Source organism: Pelobates fuscus, chromosome 7, assembly GCF_036172605.1.
Source record: "Pelobates fuscus isolate aPelFus1 chromosome 7, aPelFus1.pri, whole genome shotgun sequence".
Taxonomy (NCBI): domain Eukaryota; kingdom Metazoa; phylum Chordata; class Amphibia; order Anura; family Pelobatidae; genus Pelobates; species Pelobates fuscus.
In genome coordinates this window covers 5716561-5743405 of record NC_086323.1, presented here as the reverse complement: position 1 = coordinate 5743405, position 26845 = coordinate 5716561, and the positions used below count along the sequence as shown (strand labels likewise).

The following is a 26845-nucleotide window of genomic DNA, read 5'->3' as shown; positions in this document are numbered from 1 at the left end:
CATAAGGGCACAGACACAGCTGGCCAGCATTTGGGCGCGGGTAGCACCGGCCCAGCGGTATATGGAGGCAAAACGTAAATCCTTAGAGGTGACAGGCAGGCATATCTTGACACAGAGGTGTAGATTAAAGATGTACCAGGGTCCTCAGGACATCCAGAACCTCGAGGGATAGTGTCACCAAGCAGGGTCCCGTGCAAAAGTATTTAACCAGGAAAGGTACATTCAGAATACTCTGGTTTCCAAGTACGTCGTGGGGATGTTACCTTAGCCCAACATCCAAGGGTTGTTACTATCCCCCAATTTAATGGTACTCATTTAATCTACCTCAGAAGGATGAAGGGCTGAGTCAACCCCATTAACCAATCCTAAGTAAGCCCAGGCAGCATGCGTAGTGTAAGCCGCAAGGGCACAGACTCCCTGCACCGAGAGTACTGCAGTCGGTAGTTTTATAGGCCAATATGTATTGTACCGCTACATGTAGCGAGACAGGGGGAAAAAACTGCACCTGGAAATAAACCTCAAATCGCACCTGGGCGATAAAGTACCTAGGAAAATTGAGCAGTGAAACATGGCACAGAAAAAACAAAGTGTAAACCGCAAGGAATACCAGGTGGCAGTAATTCGTTACAGAAATGTATCTTGATTTATATAGGCACATAACAACAAGGTGTAAATCCCAAATCCTACAAGGTGGCAGCAATGTGTCACAGCAATGCATCCTGATTCATATAGGCACATAACCAACAAGGTGTAAATCACAAACCTACAAGGTGTCAGTAATGGTACAGAAACTTATCCGGAATCATGGTGGTATATACAAAAACAAAAGAGTCCTGCGCCCTTAAATGAAGGGCGCACATGCGGCAGTCACATCAGCAAGCCGCGTACCCCTGGACCCGGCCACGCGGTCATGGGGGAGAGGGTGCATGGAAGCCGCATCCCGCGGCAACAGTGAGGCTCCCTGTACCCTCCCCACGCCGCCCGAGTATGTTAGAATGCGAGCGAGGCGTGGGAGGGACAGGGAAGCAGGTAGAGGATTCCCGCCCGGCGGGCGGGAATCAGTCTTTCTCCGCGGTCCCGACGGTCAGCACGGGAGGCGGTCGGAAGACCGCTTCTCGGCGACCGCAAAGCCACAGGCACACGGAAAAAAGCATAGCAGAAATGCATCCTGATTTCCATAAAACTGGAAAGAAAGAATTTGCAAAGAAAAGCAAGAAAGAAAAAGGGAAAAGGTGATAAATCAATCACAAAAACAGGAAAGTCAGGGAACAAAAGAAAAATATGCCTGTAAACAGTGTGTATAGACAAAAGGGATATACATATAATAAACCCACAGCCACCCAGGAAAAACCAGGAGGCAGTGGTACTCTGACCTGTACTGTTCTGCGGAGCAGCAAAGAAAGAGGAAATGGTGGCTTAGGAGGAGCCTTATATAGATACCTTATGTTTTTGTCTCTGGTGTTTATCTCTCTGTTAATGTGCTGCTGTGGAGTTCTAGTAAAGAGAGACTTAAACAAATATGAAGCCTCCTGTCATGCTATAAAATTATCTCCAAGGACAGGGCAAAACTCCATTACCCACATGGAAGACAAAAAGACAGTAAAAGACATAAAATTACATACTGATACATTTAACACATAAAACACACATTTCTACATATCCCCAGTTTAACTGAACACATAAATACCTACATAATATTTAACCCCTTCAGGACCGGCCTGTTTTTGCGATGTTTGTACGTTAAGGACCAGAGCAGTTTTAACACTTTTGTGGTGTTTGTGTTTAGCTGTAATTTTCCACTCTCTCATTTACTGTTCCCATACAAGTTATATATTGTTTTTTTCACGACAAGAAGGGCTTTCTTTACATACCAGTATTTATATTATGTCATATATTGTATTTAAAAAAAATAATAAAATATGGTGAAAAAAAAAAAAAAAAACATGTTTTTGGACTTTTACTTGAAAAATCTTTTACTTATCTACAAAAGCTAATGAAAAAAACTGCTAAATAGATTCAAAATTTTGTCCCGAGTTTAAAAACACCCAGTGTTTACATGCTTTATTGCTTTTTTTTGCAAGTTATAGGCCTATAAATACAAGTAGGAAATTGCTGTTTCAATATATATATATTTTAAATGTATCAATAGTGACATTGTTACACCGTTATCTGTCATAAATCCCTGAAACACACCTAACATGTACATATTTTTTAAAGTAGACAACCCAGGGTATTCAAAATGGGGTATGTCCAGTTTTTTTTAGTAGCCACCTAGTCACAAACACTGGCCAAAGTTAGCATTTATATTTGTTTGTGTGTTAAAAATGCAAAAAACGCTAACTTTGGCCGGTGTTTGTGACTAAGTGGCTACTAAAAAAAGCTGAACATACCCCATTTGCAATACCTTGGGTTGTCTTCTTTTGCAAATGGTATGCCATCATGGGGCTAATTCTCATTCCTTGGCTACCATACGTTCTCAAAGGCAACCTAACCAATCCGACAAATTTCAATAAAAAAAAAAAGTAAAATCAAGCCTTATATTTGACCCTGTAACTTTCACAAACACTATAAAACCTCTACATGTGGGGTACTGTTATACTCAGGAGACTTCGCTGAACACAAATATTAGTGTATCAGAACAGTAAAATATATCACAGCAATAATATCCTCAGTGAAAGAGCTGTTTGTGTGTGAAAAATGCAAAAAACTTCACTTTCACTGACAATATCATCGCTGTGATATGTTTTACTGTTTTGAAACCCTAATATTTGTGTTCAGCGAAGTCTCCCGAGTAAAACAGTACCCCCATGTACAGGATTTAGGGTGTCATAGAAAGTTACAGGGTTAAGCACAGTGCTAGCAAATTAAATTATCTGGACTTTTGGCCTGGGTTGGCAGGCAGGTCCCTCAAATTGCAATCATTAAAATTACTTAATTAGGTAAAAATATTACATAAATATGCACGTAGAATTTTAATATATATACATATTTATATATTTGACGTCTACGTGTATATTTATGAAATTATTAATGTAATTTTGTATGTGGACATATGTATATTTCGTATTATTTGTATTTATTTATTTATACATAGATATATATATCATTACATTCTAAGTGTATTTTGATATAAATATATATATATCAATATCAAAATACTGTTAGAATAAAATTGAATATATATATATAATTTTTTTTTAATTATTAAAAATTATTTTTATTTTTTGTTATTTATTTTTATTAACATATTATTTGTATTTTATAATAATCTATATATACCATATATATAGTAATTATATATATATTGTATATATTCGTGTGTAATTTAAATATAAGTGTATTTTTATATTAATATACGTATATATAAATATAAAAATACACTTAGTGTGACATTATATATATTATATATATACATATATTATATATAGGTATATATAGATATAATACATGTATATATATCATATATATATACACATATTTTTTTTTTTCACTGATTTCTTTTTTTTTACACTTTATTTTTTTGATTTTTTACTTGCAGGGAGACTGCCTGTCAGCACAGACAGTCCCCCTGCAGGCAGACACATGGACCCCTATTGCGGTCATGTGATCGAGTGATCACATGGCCGTGGGGTCCTGATCTGCCGAGGGGGGACTGCCCGGGCAGACAGGCAGTCCCCCTGGACCGGGAGGAGAGCTGATCGCCGCCGTGGGACCGACGGCGATCAGGTAAGTTGCCCAAAACCGTTATGACGGTTCAGGACCGTCAGCGGTCCAAACGCACGTTTTGCCGCTGACGGTCCTGAACCGTCAGCGGTCCTTAAGGGGTTAAGACAGTATTACTGTGATATGTTACAAAGTCTTAAAGGGACATTATTCCCAAACGTCCCAATATGTCCACGGATGATTCTAAAAGAGCCAGCAGCAACAATATAAACTAAAACATGCCCAAATGTAGTTCTTAAAGGGTCAGTACATTATGGTAGCAGTCCATAAGCCCCAATTCAGTCCCTTAAAGGGCAATATCTCCCAGGGACCATAATCACTGGGCAGGAGGCTAGCAACCAGGCTTCTCCAGTTCTCAGTGGCGAGGTTGGTTCCGCCACATACCCCCAACAAAATCCCTTGTGGTGAAACATATATAGAACACCACCCACACATACCTATCAACAACAGTACTATCACTCCCCTACACTCCCTTCTCCACCGGAGTCATCTCCTTTAATGGAGACTGCTCACCTACTAAGAGTGATAGGGAGAACGTGGCAGACTTCATAAATTCCTTCCATATCTGTGGGTCAAGGGTGCCCTCTGTGGGCATGCCAGCTTTCTTAAGTAATTTCTTTATGGCCTTAGTTGCTCCTTTAAGATGTTTAATTATAGTGAGAGCTCTAAACTCCTCCTGGGTCCTTGAGAGACCAGTAAGAATAGGTCCCAGGTCTTCATCATCATTAGGGGACAGGCTGGGATAAAGCGGGTATATGGGTGTAATTAGGAGGTTTAAACGGTGGTTGTTGGGAAGAGGACGAAATGGGAGGGGGGTAACAGTGGTTTTTTTTAACTAGTCTCTCTGCCCTTCTTCTTACTTCCTTTTACCTTCTTCCCATCCTGTTTGAGACAGGATACCAGTGAGGGGCTATCTTAAGCCAATTCTCTCCTCCGCTCCTCATATTCGGCACGTCCCACTCGTGGTCTCCCTCATACCATGGGAATGCCTTCCTATCCCCTAAACATAATCCCTTGATCATATTCATATGAAAATCAGCGTTTGACTCATCTCTAGGAAATGGGTAAATTACTTTTCCCTCTGTCCATCCTGCAAGGTTAGCTACCCAGGGGTCTACAAGAAACTATCCTACTGGGAAACAACGTGCAACACATTTACAGGTTTCACCTGGGTTAGGTGAGGGATGATGTTTAGACTGTTAAGTACCCATTTTCAACCTTTATGGGCTACTTAGGCAATACCTGAACCTCTCAATTAATTAGTGTCTTGGAAGCAAGGTTCCGACAATACTGTCACTTACTCACGAGCTTTTATGCTTAAAATTCAATCCAATTGGAATCCTTGATTAATCAGTGAACAAGAGCAGCTGCTTGGAATGCAGAGGGTCCCAAAAGACTATCACTTGTTCACGAGCTCAGAGGCTTAAAATCAAGTACATCAATGGTATATAATATACATAACTTATACTCTATGCAATATAGCCATACAGCTATTTTTATAGCAAGCAAGCTATCATTAAACCTGACCGTCAAGTAGGTACATGTATTCAATATAACCTAAGTACCGGTATTCCTGACTTCTTCCAAAGAAGTCCCATATTACTTAGCCTACCAAAGGCGTGTCTCCCACCCAGTGAGTTCCTTAATTTAGTCTACCAAAGACCAGCCCCAAAAATAACCTTAACTAGAGATGCAACGTGTGGATAGTGAGAGCAAGAGAAAAGGTGTCTAAAAGACACAATTCACTTACCCTTCACGTTTCCAGTTGCATCCCACTTCTCACACCAGCTTGTAGGGGAAAGACTGCTTCAAGTTGATGGTCAGGAAACCTCCATCCCTATCAGAGCGCTCTGGGAACAAGTAAGGAGCAGACAAATACGATTCCCAACAAGTTCTTCGGTTTATTAATACAACATAGTATTTATACAGCAAAAGTAGCGAGCGATTGCGTGGGCTGGTTTCTAACATTGCTGCATACAGCTTGTCCCGTATGCACATAGGAAATGTTACAATTGCAAGTTTGTCCTGTAAGCACATACCAGAGATAGTGAGTTATAGTTTCAGCATAAAGTTTCAAGCTATTTCAGCATAAAATGTCAAACTCTTTTGCTTCTGCAAGCATGGATTAACCCTTCATGCACTGTTCTGTGAAAAGATTTGCATAAACTAGAAGAACAATCGTTACCTATGGGCCAGGGGAACCATTTGTTTGTTTTCTTGTAGGAACTCCCGAACGCTGACCGACCGCTACCACTTTTCGTATGGAACTAATTTGGGCAGAAACCAAATGTGCGGTCAGTCCAAACTTTACCCGGATGACGATTTTGTTCTACCAAACGAATCTGAGCACTATTTGGACAACTTGGAAGCTCGGATCAAGGATATCCAGGGATATAAGACTTGTTCCTATTAACATTATGCATGTTTTGGGGAGTTTTTTCTGGTTTATGTATTGTACCTCGTGTGCCTGGGAGATAATTAGTTTAAGCAAAGCAAACTCACTTATCTCCCAGACACAGTCGCCTGGGCGTGTTGTTCCTATGTTTTGGCTGGAGACCCCCTGTTAGGGTTCTGTGTATAAAAGTGGGCCATCTGGCCATAATAAAACATTCCTGTTGTACCCTTCATCAAGTCTTGACTGATGTTTGTGTATGTGAACGACTGAGAGCTATAATTCACACGACCTTGCAGGATTTCGGGAAATTGTGAACGAACGTACGATACGAAGTACATGAGGTTCGTTCAGGCCCCACACTAAAAACTTTATACACTATATAAAAAATGTATGTAACAGTTATTCACTAAAGCGTGACTTGTCAGAAAAAGTTAAAGGTTAAAGGAACTTAACATGTATAGCTTAGAGGAAAGACGAAACAGGGGGGATATGATAGAAACATTTAAATACATAAAGGGAATCAACACAGTAAAGGAGGAGACTATATTTAAAAGAAGAAAAACTACCACAACAAGAGGACTGTGACAAAGTGCCCTTTGCCACTTGTTCCTGGAGGGGACTATTGGCGAGCTTCCTGCCTTCCGACTATGGCACCTGTGCTGATAGCTGTATTTTACCCTGCAGAAAGGTTTATTTGTGTATTTCTGCCGGGGCGTTCAGGACTTTCAGTATGTGAGTAGTGCTACCCCAGATAGCTATGCCATGTAGCCTATTCATGTAACGAAAGACTATGGAAAAAACTTTGGCTCCATGGCGATTGAACTGTATGTATGTGATCTGAGCGCCATTCGGTAATAATGTGCGCTCAGATCTAAGCTATCTGGGGATATGTTGCATGTATATGTTTTATGTAGTAATTGTAACGTGTAATTTTATGTATTTTTGTAACCATGTGGTTAATGGAGTCTTGCCTCTGTCCTGGGAGATAATTTGATTACTTCCCAATTATCTTTAGGATAGAGAGGAGGGATTGTGATGTCTCTTGGGAGTGTTTTTTTTTTTTTTGTATTGTCAGTCATTGGCTAATATCCAAATATGTGTCCCATTGTTTCATCAGGTCCCCTAGGGGAGTGTCCACCTGGTGGACACTTGCATAAATACCAGGCAGGTAGCCCTCAATAAACCAGACCTACTTGCACCTTTCTAGAAGCCTTGGCTCATGCTTGGGGGAAGGGATACCTACACTCTGGGGATTGCTATAATCACTTACTCCCCAGAGTACGCTCTTGTAAGAGCTTGATTTGTTCCTGCTACGCTCTCTGGATTTAGGAGAGGTTCACCCACTGGGAGCTGGTTCCTGGTCGTGGATCCAGGGTGGGTGAGAGACGGCGAGACCCCGGCGCAGCTGCATTGCTGGAAGTGGGGTTCGCAGTGCTGATGGTGTCGGTTGGAGTGCTCGGAGTCCTCGGCAAGCCCTAGGAGCATTGATTGGTGGAGGTACTCAGTCGGAGTGCCAGTGGTCCGTCACAAGGGCATAGTCTTAAATTAGAGGGGCAAAGGTTTAAAAATAATATCAGGAAGTATTACTTTACTGAGAGGGTAGTGGATGCATGCAATAGCCTTCCAGCTGAAGTGGTAGAGTTAACATAATGAGGGAATTTAAGCATGCGTGGGATATGCATAAGGCTATCCTAACTATAAGATAAGGCCAGGGACTAATGAAAGTATTTAGAATAGTGGGCATAGTAGATAGGCCGAATGGATCTTATCTGCCGTCACATTCTATGTTTCTATGTCAGGAAATAAGTGGATTTCAAGCTATTTTGGAAAAAAGCCAAACTGACAGCATAGCTGACTTGGAGAGTTTTTCCAATTCAAAGTGATTTCAAAGAATTCCCACTTTAATGAATAATAATAATAATGTCTGTCTGCATTGTGCGAGATGCATTTCCAGCGTCTACGTTTTATTCAACATCAAACTTTGCCAACGCATGTGCAAGTTGTGTGCACAGGGTATCGGAGGCAGGCCCGTCTTTACACATGGGCCTAGGGGCCACACCGCGATGTCCATGGGCCGAGACTAACAGGGTGGATCCTTTCATCTCCTCTGCCGGCCCATGCAAAGCCTGCCTTCTAATCTGCTTTTCGCAGGCCGGTGGGAAAATCAAAGAAGGAGGACCTGGAAGGCAGTGTTCCTACCGGGAGTAGGCAGTTCAGAACATTGCCGCACGTTACCATGGCAACTCTCAGACGCAGTGCTCAGCTCGCGAGAGGAGTAAAGTCAGCCTGCAGCCAGAGGAGCTGCAAGCTAAAGGTCACTACTCACCACTGGACTAGTAGGCAAAGTCATCCCCCCCGTGAGAAAAATGTAAAAATGGTGGGGGACACAAATCTATTTAAAAAAACAATATATATATATATATATATATATATATATATATATATATAAATACAAAAAGAGAAGTCCTGCGCTTAAGCAGCAAGGACTACAACACACATCAGCCCCAATATATAGTAAAAACCAAAGAAAAGAAAATGTTACTTGCGCTTTCTCCTTAATCCCTATGTATATTTAGACAAATGGAGGTCATTTAGTTGCTCCAATGGCCATTGGAGGGATGCCCGCCTGCCAACGTCAAGGCAGACCCCCCTAAGCGGGTCCTAACACTGACCCTTCAGCCTGCTTCCTTGAGCTTCTGGCAAAGATATCTCTAATGAGACAGAAAGGGGTATTTTTTATATACACCCCTTTACTTATTAACCCTTAATAGGGAACACATGGAATGGGTAGCAGCATTGTAACCAGGCTGTGTGATACAAAGTAAATACAAATACAAAAAGAGAAGTCCTGCGCTTAAGCAGCAAGGACTACAACACACATCAGCCCCAATATATAGTAAAAACCAAAGAAAAGAAAATGTTACTTGCGCTTTCTCCTTAATCCCTATGTATATTTAGACAAATGGAGGTCATTTAGTTGCTCCAATGGCCATTATATACATAGGGATTAAGGAGAAAGCGCAAGTAATATATATATATATATATATATATATATATATACATATATAATAAAATACATTTTATCCCTAATCACCCCCAACACACACTATAGACCATACGTACCCCTCCCACACAGTGCACTACTACAAACAGTGCACTCCACACTACAGTCTGTGTATTCAGCAGTCTGTGTGTATTGTATTGCATACACTGCAAAACTATACACAGTGCACGCCTCACACACACTGCACCACTACACACACAGTGCACGCCTCACACACATTGCCCCTAACGCACAGTGCACGCCTCACACACATTGCACCACTACACACAGTGCACCACTACACACAGTGCACGCCTCACACACATTGCCCCTAACACACAGTGCACGCCTCACACACATTGCATCACTACAACCAGTGCACCACTACACACAGTGCACGCCTCACACACATTGCCCGTAACACACAGTGCACGCCTCACACACATTGCACCACTACACACAGTGCACCACTACACACAGTGCACGCCTCACACACATTGCCCCTTACACACAGTGCACGCCTCACACACATTGCACCACTACACACAGTGCATGCCTCACACACATTGCCCCTAACACATAGTGCACACCTCACACACACTGCACCACTACACACAGTGCATACCTCACACACATTGCCCCTAACACACAGTGCATGCCTCACACACATTGCCCCTAACACACATTGCCCCTAACACACAGTGCATGCCTCACACACATTGTCCCTAACACACAGTGCATGCCTCACACACATTGCCCCTAACACACAGTGCATGCCTCACACACAGTGCCCCTAACACACAGTGCATGCCTCACACACAGTGCCCTTAACACACAGCCTATAATAAGGGTGACCAGATCGACCATGTTTACCAGGACACACAATTTTCTCATATTTAGGAAAACGCATGAAATCAGTTGCCCTGCAGTACGTATACTGCATATTCTGCAGGATTCCTCATTGCTTAATCTAATACACCTTCTTCTGAATTCTACATACTATAAGGCAACCCTATTCATGTACTGCCCATAAATTTGTATATATGAAACGTGTCCAGAAAACCAGGTGGATCTGGTCACCCTGCTATAATGCAGTTTAGACGGCTCTGGTCATAGACTTTGTCTCCTACCAGCATGGCCGGTGGACTGCAAGTCCTCTGTTAAAGGTAAAAGGAAGTGTGTAACTTCTCATCTTTCAGAGGAAAAGTTCTTAATGGTGGCACCTTCTACATGTCCATGTCACGTGTGCCACGTCTTTAAAATTATATGTTTGTAGCAGGCTCCGGGTAACCCGACTAGTTACCTCCACTTTTTTCCCTCTCAGCCAGATTGGAACCTTGTGTGATTATAACTCGTATTCCCCCAGTAACTAGACGAGCCAAAGTTCTGGGAGTCATCTGGTTTATTCAGGCAAGACACTCCCAATTTGTACACAGACCCCCAACATGAGGTCTCCATAAAAAAGTATTACAAGCCACTCTCTGGCACCTCTGTGTCTGGGAGGTAATTTAGTCAAGGAACGGTAACTCAATTATTTCTCAGTTACAGGGAAACAAAAACTATTCAAAATCCCCCCCCCCCAAAATATCACAGGAACCCCACATGTAATATTTCCCTGGATTTGAGTGCCCAAGTTGTCCAAATAGCGCTCAGATCCGTTCGGTAGAAGAGAATCCCCACCAGGGTAAACTTCTGGCCGGTTGGCCACAAAAGTTGAAGCCCAAAACCATTCCATAGCAAATGAGGCAATGGCAGGTCCATGTTTGGGCGTTCCTGTACGAATACTGTCGAAAGTTTCCCCCGGCTTTAAGGGAGCAAATGGTTGATGGTATCTTTCTCGCAAAGAGAGCTCTCCTAGCTGGTCTGGAATTGCAGCAGGCAGCAGGTATTGGTAGAGTTTCTCCATTGTTATATCCAAAAAAAAAGGTTTCTAGACGCTCAATGACCGTGTCCCCCTACTTGTGTTCAGGAGACAAAATGACCGCCATTATTTTGACCACATGCTTTCGGTTATGCAAAATGACAACCACCAAGGGGAAGCACTAATTATTGGTTCCCTTGCTGTTAACATGTCAGGGGGTGGTCGGTGTTCGGGTGGTAAAACAAGTTGCAGGGAGGTCCCTGTTCGGGAGCCAAACCAGGTGTGTTCGGGTAGGATAACTCCCAACATAGTAAAGTTTATATCAGTCAAAAAGTGGTCTGTTCCTCCACAATGTTCATAGTTTTGTTTACATGTAAATGATCTGGGAGAAAACTCAGTGAATACAATGTTTAATCATACAATATCTCAGCCCGATCTGATAAAAGCTTCCCGGTCGGTGTGTTCCCTGCGATGTGCTTCCATGACAGACTGTGTCTATCTATTGTGGCCTCTCATCATATTGACTTTACGCACTGGGCCTAGACTGAATTTTGTGCTATATAATCTCTGAATCTGCTGTGCCATCAGCTGCTTCTCGATGGCTGGCATTTTACAGGTTAATTTCCATTAAAAGTCTGATGATTGAGTTCCAGGCTGTGTTTGTTTTGTGATGACATTTTTACAATGGAGACTGGAAAATCTTTCCTTGCTCTGTTTTTATAAACATTAATATTATGAGGGAGTCTGTGCACAAGGCATACAATCGCCTATCACACAACGAGCCATTGTGCATATTCGGCCATTCCCATTATTTCTACAACAAACTGTGGAAGGAAAGCCATTGTTTTGCCACAAGCAGTACAGACAGGTTGTTTCTACCTAATACATCCAAATAAATCACAATAATTTACCTGCCCAGGCTTATTATACAGAAACCAATGTTCTTCTGCTTGTAATGTTTAGATATTTTAATTCTATTCTTAGGATAGTATTTTATTCAGATTTCTGGTGACTGGTTCTCGAGCTTGTGTTGTATGGAGTGTTTAAAGAAAATGTTAACGACACCTGTATGTACAAACAACCTTCTACCTTTTTTCACTGTGTCCCCTCTTATTCTTCTTTTAGGAGTCCGTTAGAGATGTCAATGCGATTCGTAAATTATTCCAGAACAGCAGGAATTTATCAGATCAGGTGAATTCCTCCCAAACAAAGCCAGAAGGTCAGAAAATCAGCAATATCCGCTCTAATCCAACACTCCAGAATGTAATTTCATTTTTAGAAGACAGCCAAAAGCCTGCTCCTCCTCTTCAAAAGAAACCAGAGATTGCAGCAAAACCGTTTGTTATTCCTCGTCCTACATCTGGTATTGGACCTGTGACTGGGAAGCCTCGGAGAGAATCAACTGGTAGCACAGGAAATCCCAGATTAAACACAGAAGAAATGAAACTAAGTAAAAACTTCAGATGTACCCTACACATTATGGACTCTCCTAAAAAGCAAGGAGACAGGATTTGTGACATTCCACCACCAGTGTACAACAAGCTATCTACACCAAATAGAACAAACCATCATGACTATGGCAATTCTGAAGAATGCTACGAAACCATCGATCCCTCCATAACTCATCAGAAACCATTGTTGCCTCCTTCAAAACAAACATATTTTGCCTCCTCAATAGACAAAAGTGTTTTCCATGAGAAAGAATTAAACCGATCACCAACAGATGGCCTTACTGATTACGGAGAATGCTATGAAATCATTGACCCATCTATAAGTAATACAAGTCCATTGTTGGCTTGCTCAACAGAAAAACCTGATTCCTCGCCAATGGCCACACATTTAATTCCTGTGCAAGAACTAAATGTTTTGCCAGACGATGTACCTGAAGAGTGCTATGAAATCGTTGATCCTTGCCTGCTCAGTGAACCTCCAAACTGGAAAGTACATCAGGATAAGTCTCCATCAATGATCAGTCCGAAAGTACTCACCCAAGAAGACTTCTATGTAACTCCTGGCCCTCATGAAGTGAGCAAAGCACAGTATTCTCCCAACAATCAACTAGCTGCTTTAAGTTCCCAAGTTCCAGCGCTGCCAGGGTTTACCAGTGATGGCGAGTGTGCCATGCCAGCGAGTAGCAATCCATCTTCAAATTTCGGTGAGAAGTCGGCAGAGAAGACAAACCATAGGCTAGGTCTGACAGGTAAGTTTGTCAAAGTATAATCGCTACATGCTTCTTTAATGAATTACAAAAGGCATTTCCAAATCTTCTCAGGGTAGTGTTTCCGGGTGTTTTAGATCTTCACTAATTATTCCTTATACAATTAAAATCCAGATTAAGGAGAATTGGTGATTTGATACAAATTCTAAAGGGAAATCCATCTGATAATATAGTATAATAATACATATGTTTTCAGAACTATGGATAAAAACTCAAATCTAAAGCTCACCATATGCCAGAAAAGGGGCCACTTGCCAGAAGGTAGGTTCCACCAGGGGCAATGTATCTCTGCAGAGAATTCCCCACTGATTGTTACACAGTTTCAGTTTGTTTGAAGCTTGTTCCACTATTTTCCTCTCACTTTGGCTTCAATGTATTATTGTGCTTTCCAAATGATTTATTATTTTAGGATAAACTTTTAAAATGATTGTTTTCGAAAGATTAAAATATAAAAATTTTATATTAAAAAAATCTATATTTGAAAAAAATCTAAATATTGCAAAAGGAAAATATTTTTTTCAGGATATTAATTAATTTTAAACGTTTATCCAAAATACATTAAATTATTTGGAAGGCTTCTCCAACAATACTAAATCGAGGCCTTTATCTGAAATGTCACGTGATAGATCTCCCCCTCCCACAGTAACTCGTGTAGGTGTGATTTATAGGCCCCCAGGACAAATTGAAGAGTTAGATAATCTACTAGTTGAAGAAATAGCTAAAATGACAATGAAGGGGGAAGTTATCATCATGGGTGACTTTAATCTTCCTGATGTGAATTGGAAAACAAAAATAGCTACTTGTGCCAGGAGCACACATATTCTAAACTCCCTACTGGGATTGTCTCTAAAACAAGTCGTTGAGGAGCCAACTCGTAAAGAGGCCATACTAGATTTAGTGTTAACAAATGGAAATTTGGTATCAGATATTACTGTAGGTGAAAGTTTAGGATCCAGTGATCATCAGTCAGTGTGGTTTAATATAAGAACAGTGACTGAGTCACACCACACAAAAACAAAAGTTTTAGACTTTAGAAAAACAGACTTTTCTAAAACTAGAATATGTGTAAAGGAGTCATTATCAGACTGGAGCAATTTATATGGAGTCCAAAATAAATGGGATTATTTAAAAGTTGCACTACTGAAGGCAACAGAAAATTGCATTAGGCTTGTCAGTAAAAGCAAAAAATTCAAGAAACCACTGTGGTACTCCGCAGATGTGGCCAAAATAGTAAAAAACAAAAAGTTAGCATTTAGTAATTATAAAAAAAACCAGAGTGAGGAAGACAGAATGACCTATAAGATTAGGCAGAAAGAGGCTAAGCAAGTTATAAGAGCTTCCAAATCCCACACAGAAGAGAAAATAGCACAGTCAGTAAAAAAGGGGGACAAAACTTTTTTTAGATACATAAATGAGAAAAGAAAAGTAAAACAAGGATTAGTTAGATTAAAAACAAAAGAAGGAAGGTATGTAGATGAGGATAAAGGTCTAGCTGACTGCCTCAATGAATATTTTTGTTCGGTATTTACAGATGAAAATGAAGGAAAGGGACCTCTGTTAACAAAAAGGATAAATGAGTCATTTATTACACGTGAGTTTACAGAGGAAGAGGTTCTATTTCAACTGTCAAAAGTAAAGACAAATAAGTCAATGGGACCTGATGGAATACACCCAAAGCTATTAAAAGAGCTTAGTGGTGTACTAGCAAAACCATTAACAGATTTATTTAACCAATCATTGAAAACAGGAGTAGTCCCAGAAGATTGGAAGTTAGCGAATGTTGTGCCCATTCACAAGAAAGGTAATAGGGAGGAGTCGGGCAACTATAGGCCAGTAAGCCTTACTTCAGTAGTGGGGAAAGTGATGGAAACCATGTTAAAGGATAGGATTGTTGAACATCTAAAAACACATGGATTTCAAGACCAGAGACAACATGGGTTTACTTCAGGGAGATCATGCCAAACTAATCTTATTGATTTTTTTGATTGGGTAACTAAAATTATAGATCAGGGTGGTGCAGTAGACATTGCTTACTTAGATTTCAGTAAGGCTTTTGACACTGTTGCACATAGAAGGCTTATCAATAAACTACAATCTTTGAGTTTGGATTCGAATATTGTTGAATGGGTAAGGCAGTGGCTGAGTGACAGGCAACAGAGGGTTGTAGTCAATGGAGTATATTCGAAGCTTGGGCTTGTCACCAGTGGGGTACCTCAGGGATCTGTACTTGGACCCATTCTCTTTAATATTTTTATTAGTGATATTGCAGAAGGTCTTGATGGTAAGGTGTGTCTTTTTGCGGATGATACTAAGATATGTAACAGGGTTGATGTTCCAGGAGGGATAAGCCAAATGGAAAATGATTTAGGTAAACTAGAAAAATGGTCAGAGTTGTGGCAACTGACATTTAATGTGGATAAGTGCAAGATAATGCATCTTGGACGTAAAAACCCAAGGGTAGAGTACAAAATATTTGATAGAGTCCTAACCTCAACATCTGAGGAAAGGGATTTAGGGGTGATTATTTCTGATGACTTAAAGGTAGGCAGACAATGTAATAGAGCAGCAGGAAATGCTAGCAGAATGCTTGGTTGTATAGGGAGAGGTATTAGCAGTAGAAAGAGGGAAGTGCTCATGCCATTGTACAGAACACTGGTGAGACCTCACTTGGAGTACTGTACACAGTACTGGAGACCCTATCTTCAGAAGGATATTGATACCTTAGAGAGAGTTCAAAGAAGGGCTACTAAACTGGTTCATGGATTGCAGGATAAAACTTACCAGGAAAGGTTGAAGGATCTTAACATGTATAGCTTGGAGGAAAGACGAGACAGGGGGGATATGATAGAAACATTTAAATACATAAAGGGAATCAACACAGTAAAGGAGGAGACTATATTTAAAAGAAGAAAAACTACCACAACAAGAGGACATAGTCTTAAATTAGAGGGACAAAGGTTTAAAAATAATACCAGGAAGTATTACTTTACTGAGAGGGTAGTGGATGCATGGAATAGCCTTCCAGCTGAAGTGGTAGAGGTTAACACAGTAAAGGAGTTTAAGCATGCGTGGGATAGGCATAAGGCTATCCTAACTATAAGATAAGGCCAGGGACTAATGAAAGTATTTAGAAAACTGGGCAGACTAGATGGGCCGAATGGTTCTTATCTGCCGTCACATTCTATGTTTCTATGTTTCTATGTTTCTATGTTTGTAAACGTATTTCTTGGAATAATGTCTTGTTCAGTATAGCACTCTGTTTGGCCCCATTTCATTTGGTGTCTGATAATGCGAACTGAATACAATTCTTTCATTTACTTAATATAAACCTTCAATAATAAGTACTTTTCATTTAAAAACCGCCTTAAACGAATCTGAAACATTTATTTAAATCTTGGGTTCCACAGACAGTTAACAAACAGGTATAGTTAATGGCGCTAGAGAACAGGTGCTGGAACACACTAGTGGGATTTAATCACCACAGTCCCACAATAAACATAACACAAGAATACAAAAAAAGTGTGCAGCGCTCGTGATAGATACACGCAATAATATCCCAAAGGTGTATGTATAAGATAAGGGTAAATACCTTTTTATAATAGGTCTGTATCAATTCCTATACATAATAAACAAAAAAGAGCATAGTATAATACTGTATTGTAAAATAGATCAAATATAGCAGTCTTAATGGTCCCACTCACATGGGTTGGAACCTGTTAGTAAATAAACTGGCTCAGGTAAAAGCGCTTTAGGGAGAAATTTCCACTGAAGTCCACCGGGCTGGAGCTTGAACCTCCAAATGCAGGAGAAATAGAGCAGGAAAAACACAAATTTTTAGAAATATATCAAATGTATTATTTATTAAAAAGCATTTAAAATCTTACATTCCAAATTGGGTAATGTCAGCATCAAGCACAACGCGTTTCGACGTCACAATACGTCTTCCTCAGGTGCAGTACTGTATACAAGCTCCACATACATTTAAATAAGCTATTTTGCCCGGGAAACGGGTACAAGGAACCCGCCCCCTTTGCCCATCATCCAATCACATAAGTCCCTTTAATCTGTGGCTCCGGACTCTGATGTTGTTGTCATCACTTCCGCGTTCTTGCGTTCCACCGCTGTTACTTCCGGGTTCGCATGCGTTCCACTTACGATATTCATGCGTTCCAGCAGTTAACAAGTTCGTTTTTGCTTATAATCATCAAAGTTAATAGTCCAGCATACACAGGATGAAATTAGCTCGAGGCAAGGAAAGAAAAGGGGGGGGGGGGGAGGAAGAGGCATACAAGAAATCATCAATGTGAACTACCCTAGGCAAGGGAACTAATTTAATAATCTATCAACATAATTTATTATAAATACATAATAAAACATTATTAAAAAAGAATATTAAATTTCTCCCTAAAGCGCTTTTACCTGAGCCAGTTTATTTACTAACATGCTCCAACCCATGTGACAGGGTTCCACAGACAGGCCTGGACCTCATGTTTCATATTATAATTATAACTTTACAACATTTAATTTTTAATTTGTTTTTTTTCTTTACAACATTTTGGGGGCTATGAATAGTACGAGGTGATATAGTATCCCTTGCCTTGAAAATGAAGGGGTGGATGGAACGGATTCATTGATCTATAAAACTCCACACGTTGCATTAGATGTTTCTGTTAAGGATTTTAAGTGAGGAAGACATGACAGCAAAGCAGGAACTTTCGTTGGTTTACAAATCCAATTGTTACAATAATTTTAATATGATGTGAACTGGAAAATCTTTGTAGAAAACATTTTTGGAGCTCTGTGCTAGAAGTGGAGCTTTTCCGAAGCTCATGAAAGCAAGCTATATCTTAAACTAGATGTGTGCAGATAACCAGATCTGTGTTGCAGGTTTAACGTCCTCTCAGCCGCAAGAAACGCAAGTCACCAACTCGCATAGCGTCCCCAGAATCAGACCACTTCCTCCTTGGAAATTAATGGGGTCAGCTCCCGAAAAACCATCAAGACCCCCTAGTGTGGACCTTCAGATCTTCCTAACACCATTTCCCACAGGGACCAGGAGTGAGCCGGTTGGTAAGTGTATATCGTAAATATTGTATAATTAGCATTGTACACAGAATGTGCAGACACATTTACTCTTCTAACTCTGTGTGTGACCAGCGATGGACCTGGCTATCTGTAACACATAATGTATAAACTACAATCATGGAATACAGAAAACTAGACTTGCACACACATTGGTTTGAGCCAGTTCATCCAATTAATGTTCTTAGTAATCATTGAATGAATTGATTATTTTACCTGTATTGATTAGATCAATTTGGAATAGATTCCGATATAACAGGAATTTTATTCAAACAAATGGCCCATTCGTGCAAGTCTAGACGAGGAAACCCAATGAAATAAATTAGTGTGTATAAATACTGAACACAATGTGTTGGCTGTAAACTATTTATAATGCACATTAATTAATAACGCATCAAAATATGACAATTATTATTATGGATTATTATTTTTTCAGGTTAAAATCTCGGATTTTCATTATTTATATTGGCAGTGGTACACTATTAACCCTTCTAGCACTGGGACTCCCTAATACTTTCTTAGCCATATAATGTGTTCTTCGTGTCGTAATTCTTTTATTTAAATGATTCATTGCCAAGTAATGGCGATACAAACCCAGGGGGATAAACGTCATTTCTTGCTGTACTGACTGCTACTCGATTTATTTATAAACCGCTTTTCTCTTCCAATTAATATTTATTTTACCATCCCTAAGCTATACCCTTCCTGTTCCCTAAATATGGAAAACCTTGTGTCCCTTTGTTTAACCCCTTAAGGACCAAACTTCTGGAATAAAAGGGAATCATGACATGTCACACATGTCACATGTCCTTAACCCCTTAAAGACCAAACTTCTGGAATAAAAGGGAATCATGACATGTCAGACATGTCATGTGTCCTTATGGGGTTAAGGGGTTAAATTAATGAATTGTTGCATTTGGCTCACATTGTCCCTCTGGTTCTAAACTGCTCACAGAGATGTCATGTGATTGGCTGGAACAATGCAGCCGGTCAGGGTGGGATTATCGACGTGATACCCAGACGCTTGGATGGCGTTGGGTTGGCTGGATTTTGATTTTCGTTTTTAGTTTGGGAATATTAGTTTTTCATTATTTAAGGGAGACTCTTTCTATGGACTGATTTTAATCTGAATCTGAATTCCTTTCACTTCCTGAACGCGGACCAGCCAAGTTAATGTAACTGTCTGTCTATATTATTATTGGCAAAAATAGAATCAAGATCTGGGTTAAAAATAACCTTTTAAGAAAACCGGCCTGGTCCTTTACTAGGATTGACTCAAGCATTGATTTCATATATCTTTAGATACGTGTAAAATGATTTCTATAAAAGATTAATATATCAAAAAATATATCCTATAAAAACACATCAATATTTTTTTTTTTAAAGTATTCGAATAATTTAAAAGCTTATCCAAAAATAAGCTATAGTCGTGATCAGCCATTAGTTCATGGACTATGCTGTAATGCCATGGCTAGGAGATCCATTCAAACAGCTCTCCGATATGAACCTGACACACAATAAGCATTCGGTCATAGGTTAGTGAAAGCACCTGGTCATTGACACTTAGTGGGTGACCTAATGTACGACTCTCCAAGTGATAGACTGATGTAGCCTGTACATACATTGTGTTCTCCTGTAAATGGGACCTTGTTGTGCTTTTTGGAACAAGGTAGTGATTGTTCTACAATCAGTGCAAAAACAAACTGACTTATCACATCAGTTAATGATTATAATTCCGGCTTCAGTTCTCATTACAGTCCAGTGTAATTGTATTTGCTGCAATATGCCCTTTTAAAGTCTGGTTTCAGTATCAATTCTAAAGTCCAGATGTTACTTCACAAACCACCGATCCAGAATGAAATATTCTTCTAGAGAAATAGATGAAACGGTGGATGGTTAAATGCTGATCCATTATTTGTTTCACAATGTAAAATAATGTCGGAGAAGATCTAAATAATGAATCCAGGTATAAGGATGCAAGTTGGCTCGCGATTCTGTATGTTTTTGGTCTTCTTTATCTCCTGTTAGAAGATAATGAGTTAAACGTGCTATTCAGTTACAATAACAAAGATAACAATGGTTAATGATTACAAAACACAGCTTTATATATCTGATTCCCACACATGAAACTACTGTTATGACTATAAACATTATATAATAAGTGCGTTGTGTGTTTGTGTTTGTGAAAGTAACTGAGATGAAACCAGGGATGTAGGTCTACCAACAAAGACCATTACCGAGATTAGGGGTCAAGCCAGCAGCTGCACAGGGCCATCTTTAATATTGATTGGACCCTGGGAAAGCATTTGCTTGAGATCCTGGACACCGATATGTACGCACACTCAGATACACACAGACACACAGGTATACATGCAGGGATGTATTTGTGTGCAGTGTTGGCATTGGAATGCTGGGATGTAAGGATTGCCACATACACACAGCGGCACACTTACACAAACACTCAGCTACACACAGGGACACAGACACTTAGGTACACATGCAGTGGTATATTTATGTGCAGTGGTGTTCAAACGCAGGGGTGTATTTCTGTGCAGTGTTGGCATTGGAATGCTGGGGTGTATGCATTGAGACACACACTCACTCTCTCTCAGTCAGACCCAGGTACACACATATAGATACATATAAATTTACACATTTTGGCCACCCTCCTGTCTCCTTACCTTTTGTGTACAGACAAGGCTGATGGGAGTCTGAGGAACCAGGCTTCCTCAGTTTCTTTCCTCCTCCTCCTCATATGTGTGCCTTCTCCTCCGAACACGGCACTCTGCTCCTTGGGAGGAAGTGATGTGACCTCACTTCCTCCCAGCAGGCAAAATGACAAGTGCAGGGCTTATCATTTTAGGCAGGTAGTGTCCCCTCTGCCCACTCTGCTTCTCCCAGGCAGGTATTGACCCCTCTGCCCATCCTGCTTCTCCCAGGCAGGTATCGACCCCTCTGCCCATCCTGCTTCTCCCAGGCAGGTATTGACCCCTCTGTCCATCCTGCTTCTCCCAGGCAGGTATCGACCCCTCTGCCCATCCTGCTTCTCCCAGGCAGGTATCGACCCCTCTGCCCATCCTGCTTCTCCCAGGCAGGTATCGACCCCTCTGCCCATCCTGCTTCTCCCAGGCAGGTATCGACCCCTCTGCCCATCCTGCTTCTCCCAGGCAGGTATCGACCCCTCTGTCCATCCGGCTTCTCCCAGGCAGGTATCGATTCCTCTGCCCATCCTGCTTCTCCCAGGCAGGTATTGATCCCTCTGCCCATCCTGCTTCTCCCAGGCAGGTATTGACCCCTCTGTCCATCCTGCTTCTCCCAGGCAGGTATCGACCTCTCTGTCCATCCTGCTTCTCCCAGGCAGGTATTGACCTCTCTGTCCATCCTGCTTCTCCCAGGCAGGTATCGACCCCTCTGTCCATCCTGCCTCTCCCAGGCAGGTTTCGACCCCTCTGTCCATCCTGATTCACCCAGCCAGGGGGTCCTGAGTGGCAATTAAGACATACAGAGGGACATGAGGGGGTAGAAAGACACACAGAAAGGCCTTGGGGGGGGGGGATACAAAGAGGGCTGGGGTGAGAGAGACACAGAAGGGCTGGAAAAGAGGAAAAAGAAACAGAGATGCTGGGGGAGATAGACGGGCTGGTGGTGAAAGATAAACACACAAAAGAGCTGGAAAGCGTAAAAGACACAAAGGGTCTGGGAGCGAAGGAGACACACAAAGGGGCTGAGGGGAGTAAGACATTTAAAAGAGGGCATAACACACAAAAGTCGGGTTAAGAGGCACACAGGTGAAGGTGAAGCCTGTGTACCAAAAAATCCTTGCACCTGCCCTGTATCAACCCCTCTGCCTGCCCTACTCCAGCTACTGCCCTTCCAAAGGCACTTGCGGCTCTCAGGCCTAGATCTTTCTTATTATTTTCCCGGAATCATGGACTAATGCAGCCAACACGCAGGTACAAAAACTTTGCTACTGGAATTCCTGAACAAAAACAGGACACACCGTTCCCAATGGAATTAGCACTCAATTGTGAACAAGAACTAGCCTTTGGTGACCTTTCCTAACCCTGCAAAAAACATTTTTCATACGAATATACAGAACTTTGGAGAGCAAGCATTTAAATGTATGAAGTATAAATAACTGTTTTCAACACAATAAAAAGCAATACTATATATATTTTCAACTACTTATTTGGTTGCACTAATTTGGATCCCAGCAGCATTATGTAAATGTAAACATTTCTGTTCAGTCAGCAGAGGGCGCTGCAGAGTTATCACAATACCAATACATCAATTGTACATTGACTATTCCTGTCAGAACACCCGCACCTGTAATGGGCACAGGGTGACTTAAACATAAGAGCAATCCGGGGACCTACATGAAGTGTCCGTCTCCTGCTCCCAGTGATGGCAATGATTGTCACAGTACCCCTCCCAGAAAATGGGATTAAAAAAAACGGCATAATGTCCCAGAAAAATACCACTACATTGCATTTAATATCTCTTCGAGCCTTACCTTATTTGTCATATTTTTAAACTTCTAACGATTTGAATCATCTTCTTTTGTGATCCCTCGGGAAATAGAAAATGGGCGGATTCTGCATAATCAATGCACTTGAGGAGAATGAGCTTCTCTCTGGGTATCATAGAGAGCCACGACTTGTATCGAACCATCCGTAAACAGTTGGTATCGAACCATCCGTATACAGTCTGATGTTAAATTCTGGGGCACACAACCAGAACGAAACCAAGCTGTAGTGATTATGTATGTACGTAGTGGGACCTGGATAAATTAAGCATACCATCACCTACCCATAAACCCTCTAATAAAGACATACATCAATGTTGGATGAAACCGGTCACAGCATTTATTACCATATAAATACTGCATAACACATTAATTTTTATTATGAACTCCATATATATAACAGATTAATAAACTAACACATGACAAACACACTGTGTCATATAGTATAGAACTTCATTAAACCATCCTTGCCAATCTAATTGACCTACTGCATATACTTACAACCACCCACAAGGCTCTCACCTCCCCACCCAGCCACAAAATTCCCTTTTAACCTTTTAATGCTCACCACCAGCCGGCATTTTTTTAGCTCAGTGGGGAACGACCACATTGGCAACTTCACAGTTTACCATAGGAGACAGGGGAGGTTGAGACCTGACCATTATACACACTATAATCTTCCTGTCAAACCGTCTCCCACCATGATTGGCAAGTCAAGATTCCACCTGCTGTGACGAAAAAGCAAACCATGAGCCAGCAAATAGGGTGGGAGGGTGGGAAGCTGTTGCTGGCCAAATCCGTATTGGCGCTAAGTTAAGCGAATTAGTCCCCACCCATTCATACCCACAAAGACATATTAGCCAATCGCCACTCATTCATTCCCACACTCATACATGTGCCCTTGTCATCCACTAAGCTGCGCGACCTCCCTTGGGCCTTGTTGCTTAGTGTCCCTTTAAATGTTTTTCCTTCCACAATAATATGATTGTTACTTACTGCCGCGAGCACGTTCCATGCCGCATACTTACCAAAATAAATAAATAAACCATTCAGGCTCTGCAGCCCCCACCAAAACTTTCAGCAATCGGACTGTTTCCATATTAAGTGATTTGTAGAACGTATTATACCTACATAGACCATCATTAAAATTACAAATATCTATATTTTGTTCAATCAAGCTTTCATGCATTCTTTCAGAGTGTGAACGGTTATGAACCCCATTACTGTCTCTCTATGTGTTAATGTGATTTTCTTACCTCCTGCAGGATGTGATCAGGAGGAAGCCTACGAGAGCTCTGTTACAATGTAAGTAGCAATGCAGCTCCACTTTGTTTCATTCATTATAGAAAATGCAGAATTAAGAACGATTAAATAATAATATCTCGGGTTTCCGATCGGATTTATTTCTGTAGACGTCAGACAGTGTGAGAAGTCATATCATTTCCAATAGATCTGTACACACTCTGTAAAAAGCTCACGCCCAGCAGCAAGTATTATCGTTTGTGAAAATTCTGAATTAAGCTACTCTCGGGATTTAGTTTTTTCTTTTTCTTCTAATCTACACAAATGTAGTAGAGCAGAGCAGTTCAATTTAGTTCTTCTGTTTGTGCATGTAATATATGTGTAAATTGCAGGTTTGTTATAAATTTAAATGTTTAATCCACAATTTTAACAGCATTTTAATTTGAGGATAAATCAAGCCCATGTGTTAACCAGCTGTACCCAGAATCATATCTAGTAACCGGTTAACTTGGGAATTGGGAGCGATTAGAGGAGAATATGTGAGAGGAGATGTGATGTAGGCGGAACCATACATGCCATGCCCAGGCCCCACTTTGTAGGGTTTAACCCACACCCCCGAGGAACAGTAATGAGTTGGAAACCCAATCAGAATCCTCCCTGATACGGTGAGAATAATGCCTCAATTATCATTTTCTAGGCATGAGCTGGAGAGACATCACAAAGAATTTCCGGACGTCCCAGGGGAGGATGAATTATTATATGAGATAAGTTCTGGTATGTCCCTGGCTAGTGGGGGAGCTGTGTGCGGTGCGAACTCTGGAGCTGATATATTAATGGTTTACGATACTTGAGCCTCAGTTAGTATCTTTCTTCTAGTATATCACTGCTTGAATACAGGTGAATTAATAAGACTATCACTAAGTCTGGTTGAATTAACATTCCTGTAATGACTGGTTTTGGAAACATGTGGTTACCGCAACTTGCTTTACAGGCTCCCAGAATGCATCTGTCCCTCTCTCCCTGATTGGCTGCTTGCTTTGTATTGTGTCTAACCTATGTGTAACACAATGTATAACTGGTGCAGGAATCAGTGAAAGCTGGAGATTTCTAAATGTAATGAGATAAAATCCCTTTACCAGAGGAATGAGTGCTTATTCATAAAGTGTTGTCTGTTTGTCGTTGGGGGTGTTTTGTTTGTATCTTTCATTCCCCGTTCACTGTAATGAATACATTTTGTTGATGTATAATCTGTCTTTGTATGTATGTTTATAGTTTGAGATCAATCTATTACATTGTACCGGAAGTGAACCTGTTGGGTGCGTGTTGAGAACATGATGTTTATTGTAAAAACTTTTTTTAATTTTCTTTTTTTAGATGCGCTAGAGGAGCCTGGGGGTACGGGTGAGAGTGATTATAAGGTATGTCACTCTCCTTTAATTATCGGTCTCTTTATAGCTTCAGCATAACCCAAACATATCTCCCAGCACACTCAGGCAGTCAATAAGTACACAGCCAGTACAGCAGTAGTGAGTAGTTTGGCTGGCTGAGGGTGCTTAGAGTTGACACAGTCTGTTTTTTTCAGTTCTGTCACTGAATGTTATAGAGAGGATGAGCTGTATGTAAATTGTTTAATGTTTACAAAGGGAATTAGCCACGTAAAGCCTGCTCTGGATGGTATTTAGTGATGTTTAAAATGTGACATTCTGCATCAGGTAAACTTATAACTTTTTAGGCTGACGTTACTTTCAGTCTATCTCTCTGCAAAGAGAACAAAGTATATAATCTGGGGAAAGACTACAAAATATTCAAAACACTGTCGTATGGAAGCATATTACAGGTAGACGGCATGTTATTGAGCGCTGGATCTCCATGTTATTGAGCGCTGGATCTCCATGTTATTGAGCGCTGGATCTCCATGTTATTGAGCGCTGGATTTCCATGTTATTGAGCGCTGGATCTCCATGTTATTGAGCCCTGGATCTCCATGTTATTGAGCGCTGGACATTGATGTTGTTGAGCGCTGGACATTGATGTTGTTGAGCGCTGGACATTGATGTTGTTGAGCGCTGGACATTGATGTTGTTGAGCGCTGGACATTGATGTTGTTGAGCGCTGGATCTCCATGTTATTGAGCGCTGGATCTCCATGTTGTTGAGCGCTGGATCTCCATGGTATTGAGCGCTGGACATCAATGTTATTGATCACTGAATCACCAGGGTGATCACCAACCGGGCCACTGTCACTCTCCTACCAACATAAAAACACAAGAAATTTTGTGAAATGGTGACATGTTAATTTGGTTGGCCTACAAACCCATCTCTGGCTAGGTATGAGTATGCCCCACCATTATTGCTCCAGTCATTGAAAAAGCTAGACTTACAGGTAGAAGAGACGATGAAGGCCCTTCCATGTTTGGGCAGTCTGCGATGGGAATTAGGTTTGATTTAGGATTTTCTGTCTAGCGTTTCATCCAAGGAGAAATGTGGATTAATGCAGACCTGGAGTTTTTACTCACTCGTAATCCAGCGCCGGACGTCTCATTCAGGCAGTCCCTCCTCGTTTTGTGAGATTATTCTGATTGGTGATTTTGGGGTCCATCCAGTACTTCTCATACATCATGATCTAGTAGTTTTGGTGCACAGAATATCCCTTTAATGATATATACAAACCCAGAGGGGTCCCTGGCTGCTAAAACGGCGTATCGCTAGGTGTACACCCCATTTGGTAAATTTACAGATGATTATGCATGGGAAAAA

General features: G+C 41.0%; 1 protein-coding gene across 1 annotated transcript in view; it reads left to right on the top strand.

The window, feature by feature from the left end:
* Positions 1–26845, top strand: part of FYB2 (FYN binding protein 2) — a 116524-nt gene that overhangs the window by 47284 nt on the left and 42395 nt on the right. Inside the window, exons 2-6 of the mRNA XM_063427646.1 lie at positions 12148–13222; positions 18128–18310; positions 24113–24152; positions 24787–24863; positions 25464–25507. Of these exons, the coding sequence (XP_063283716.1) occupies positions 12148–13222; positions 18128–18310; positions 24113–24152; positions 24787–24863; positions 25464–25507 (1419 nt within the window). The remainder of the gene's footprint in view (positions 1–12147; positions 13223–18127; positions 18311–24112; positions 24153–24786; positions 24864–25463; positions 25508–26845) is intronic.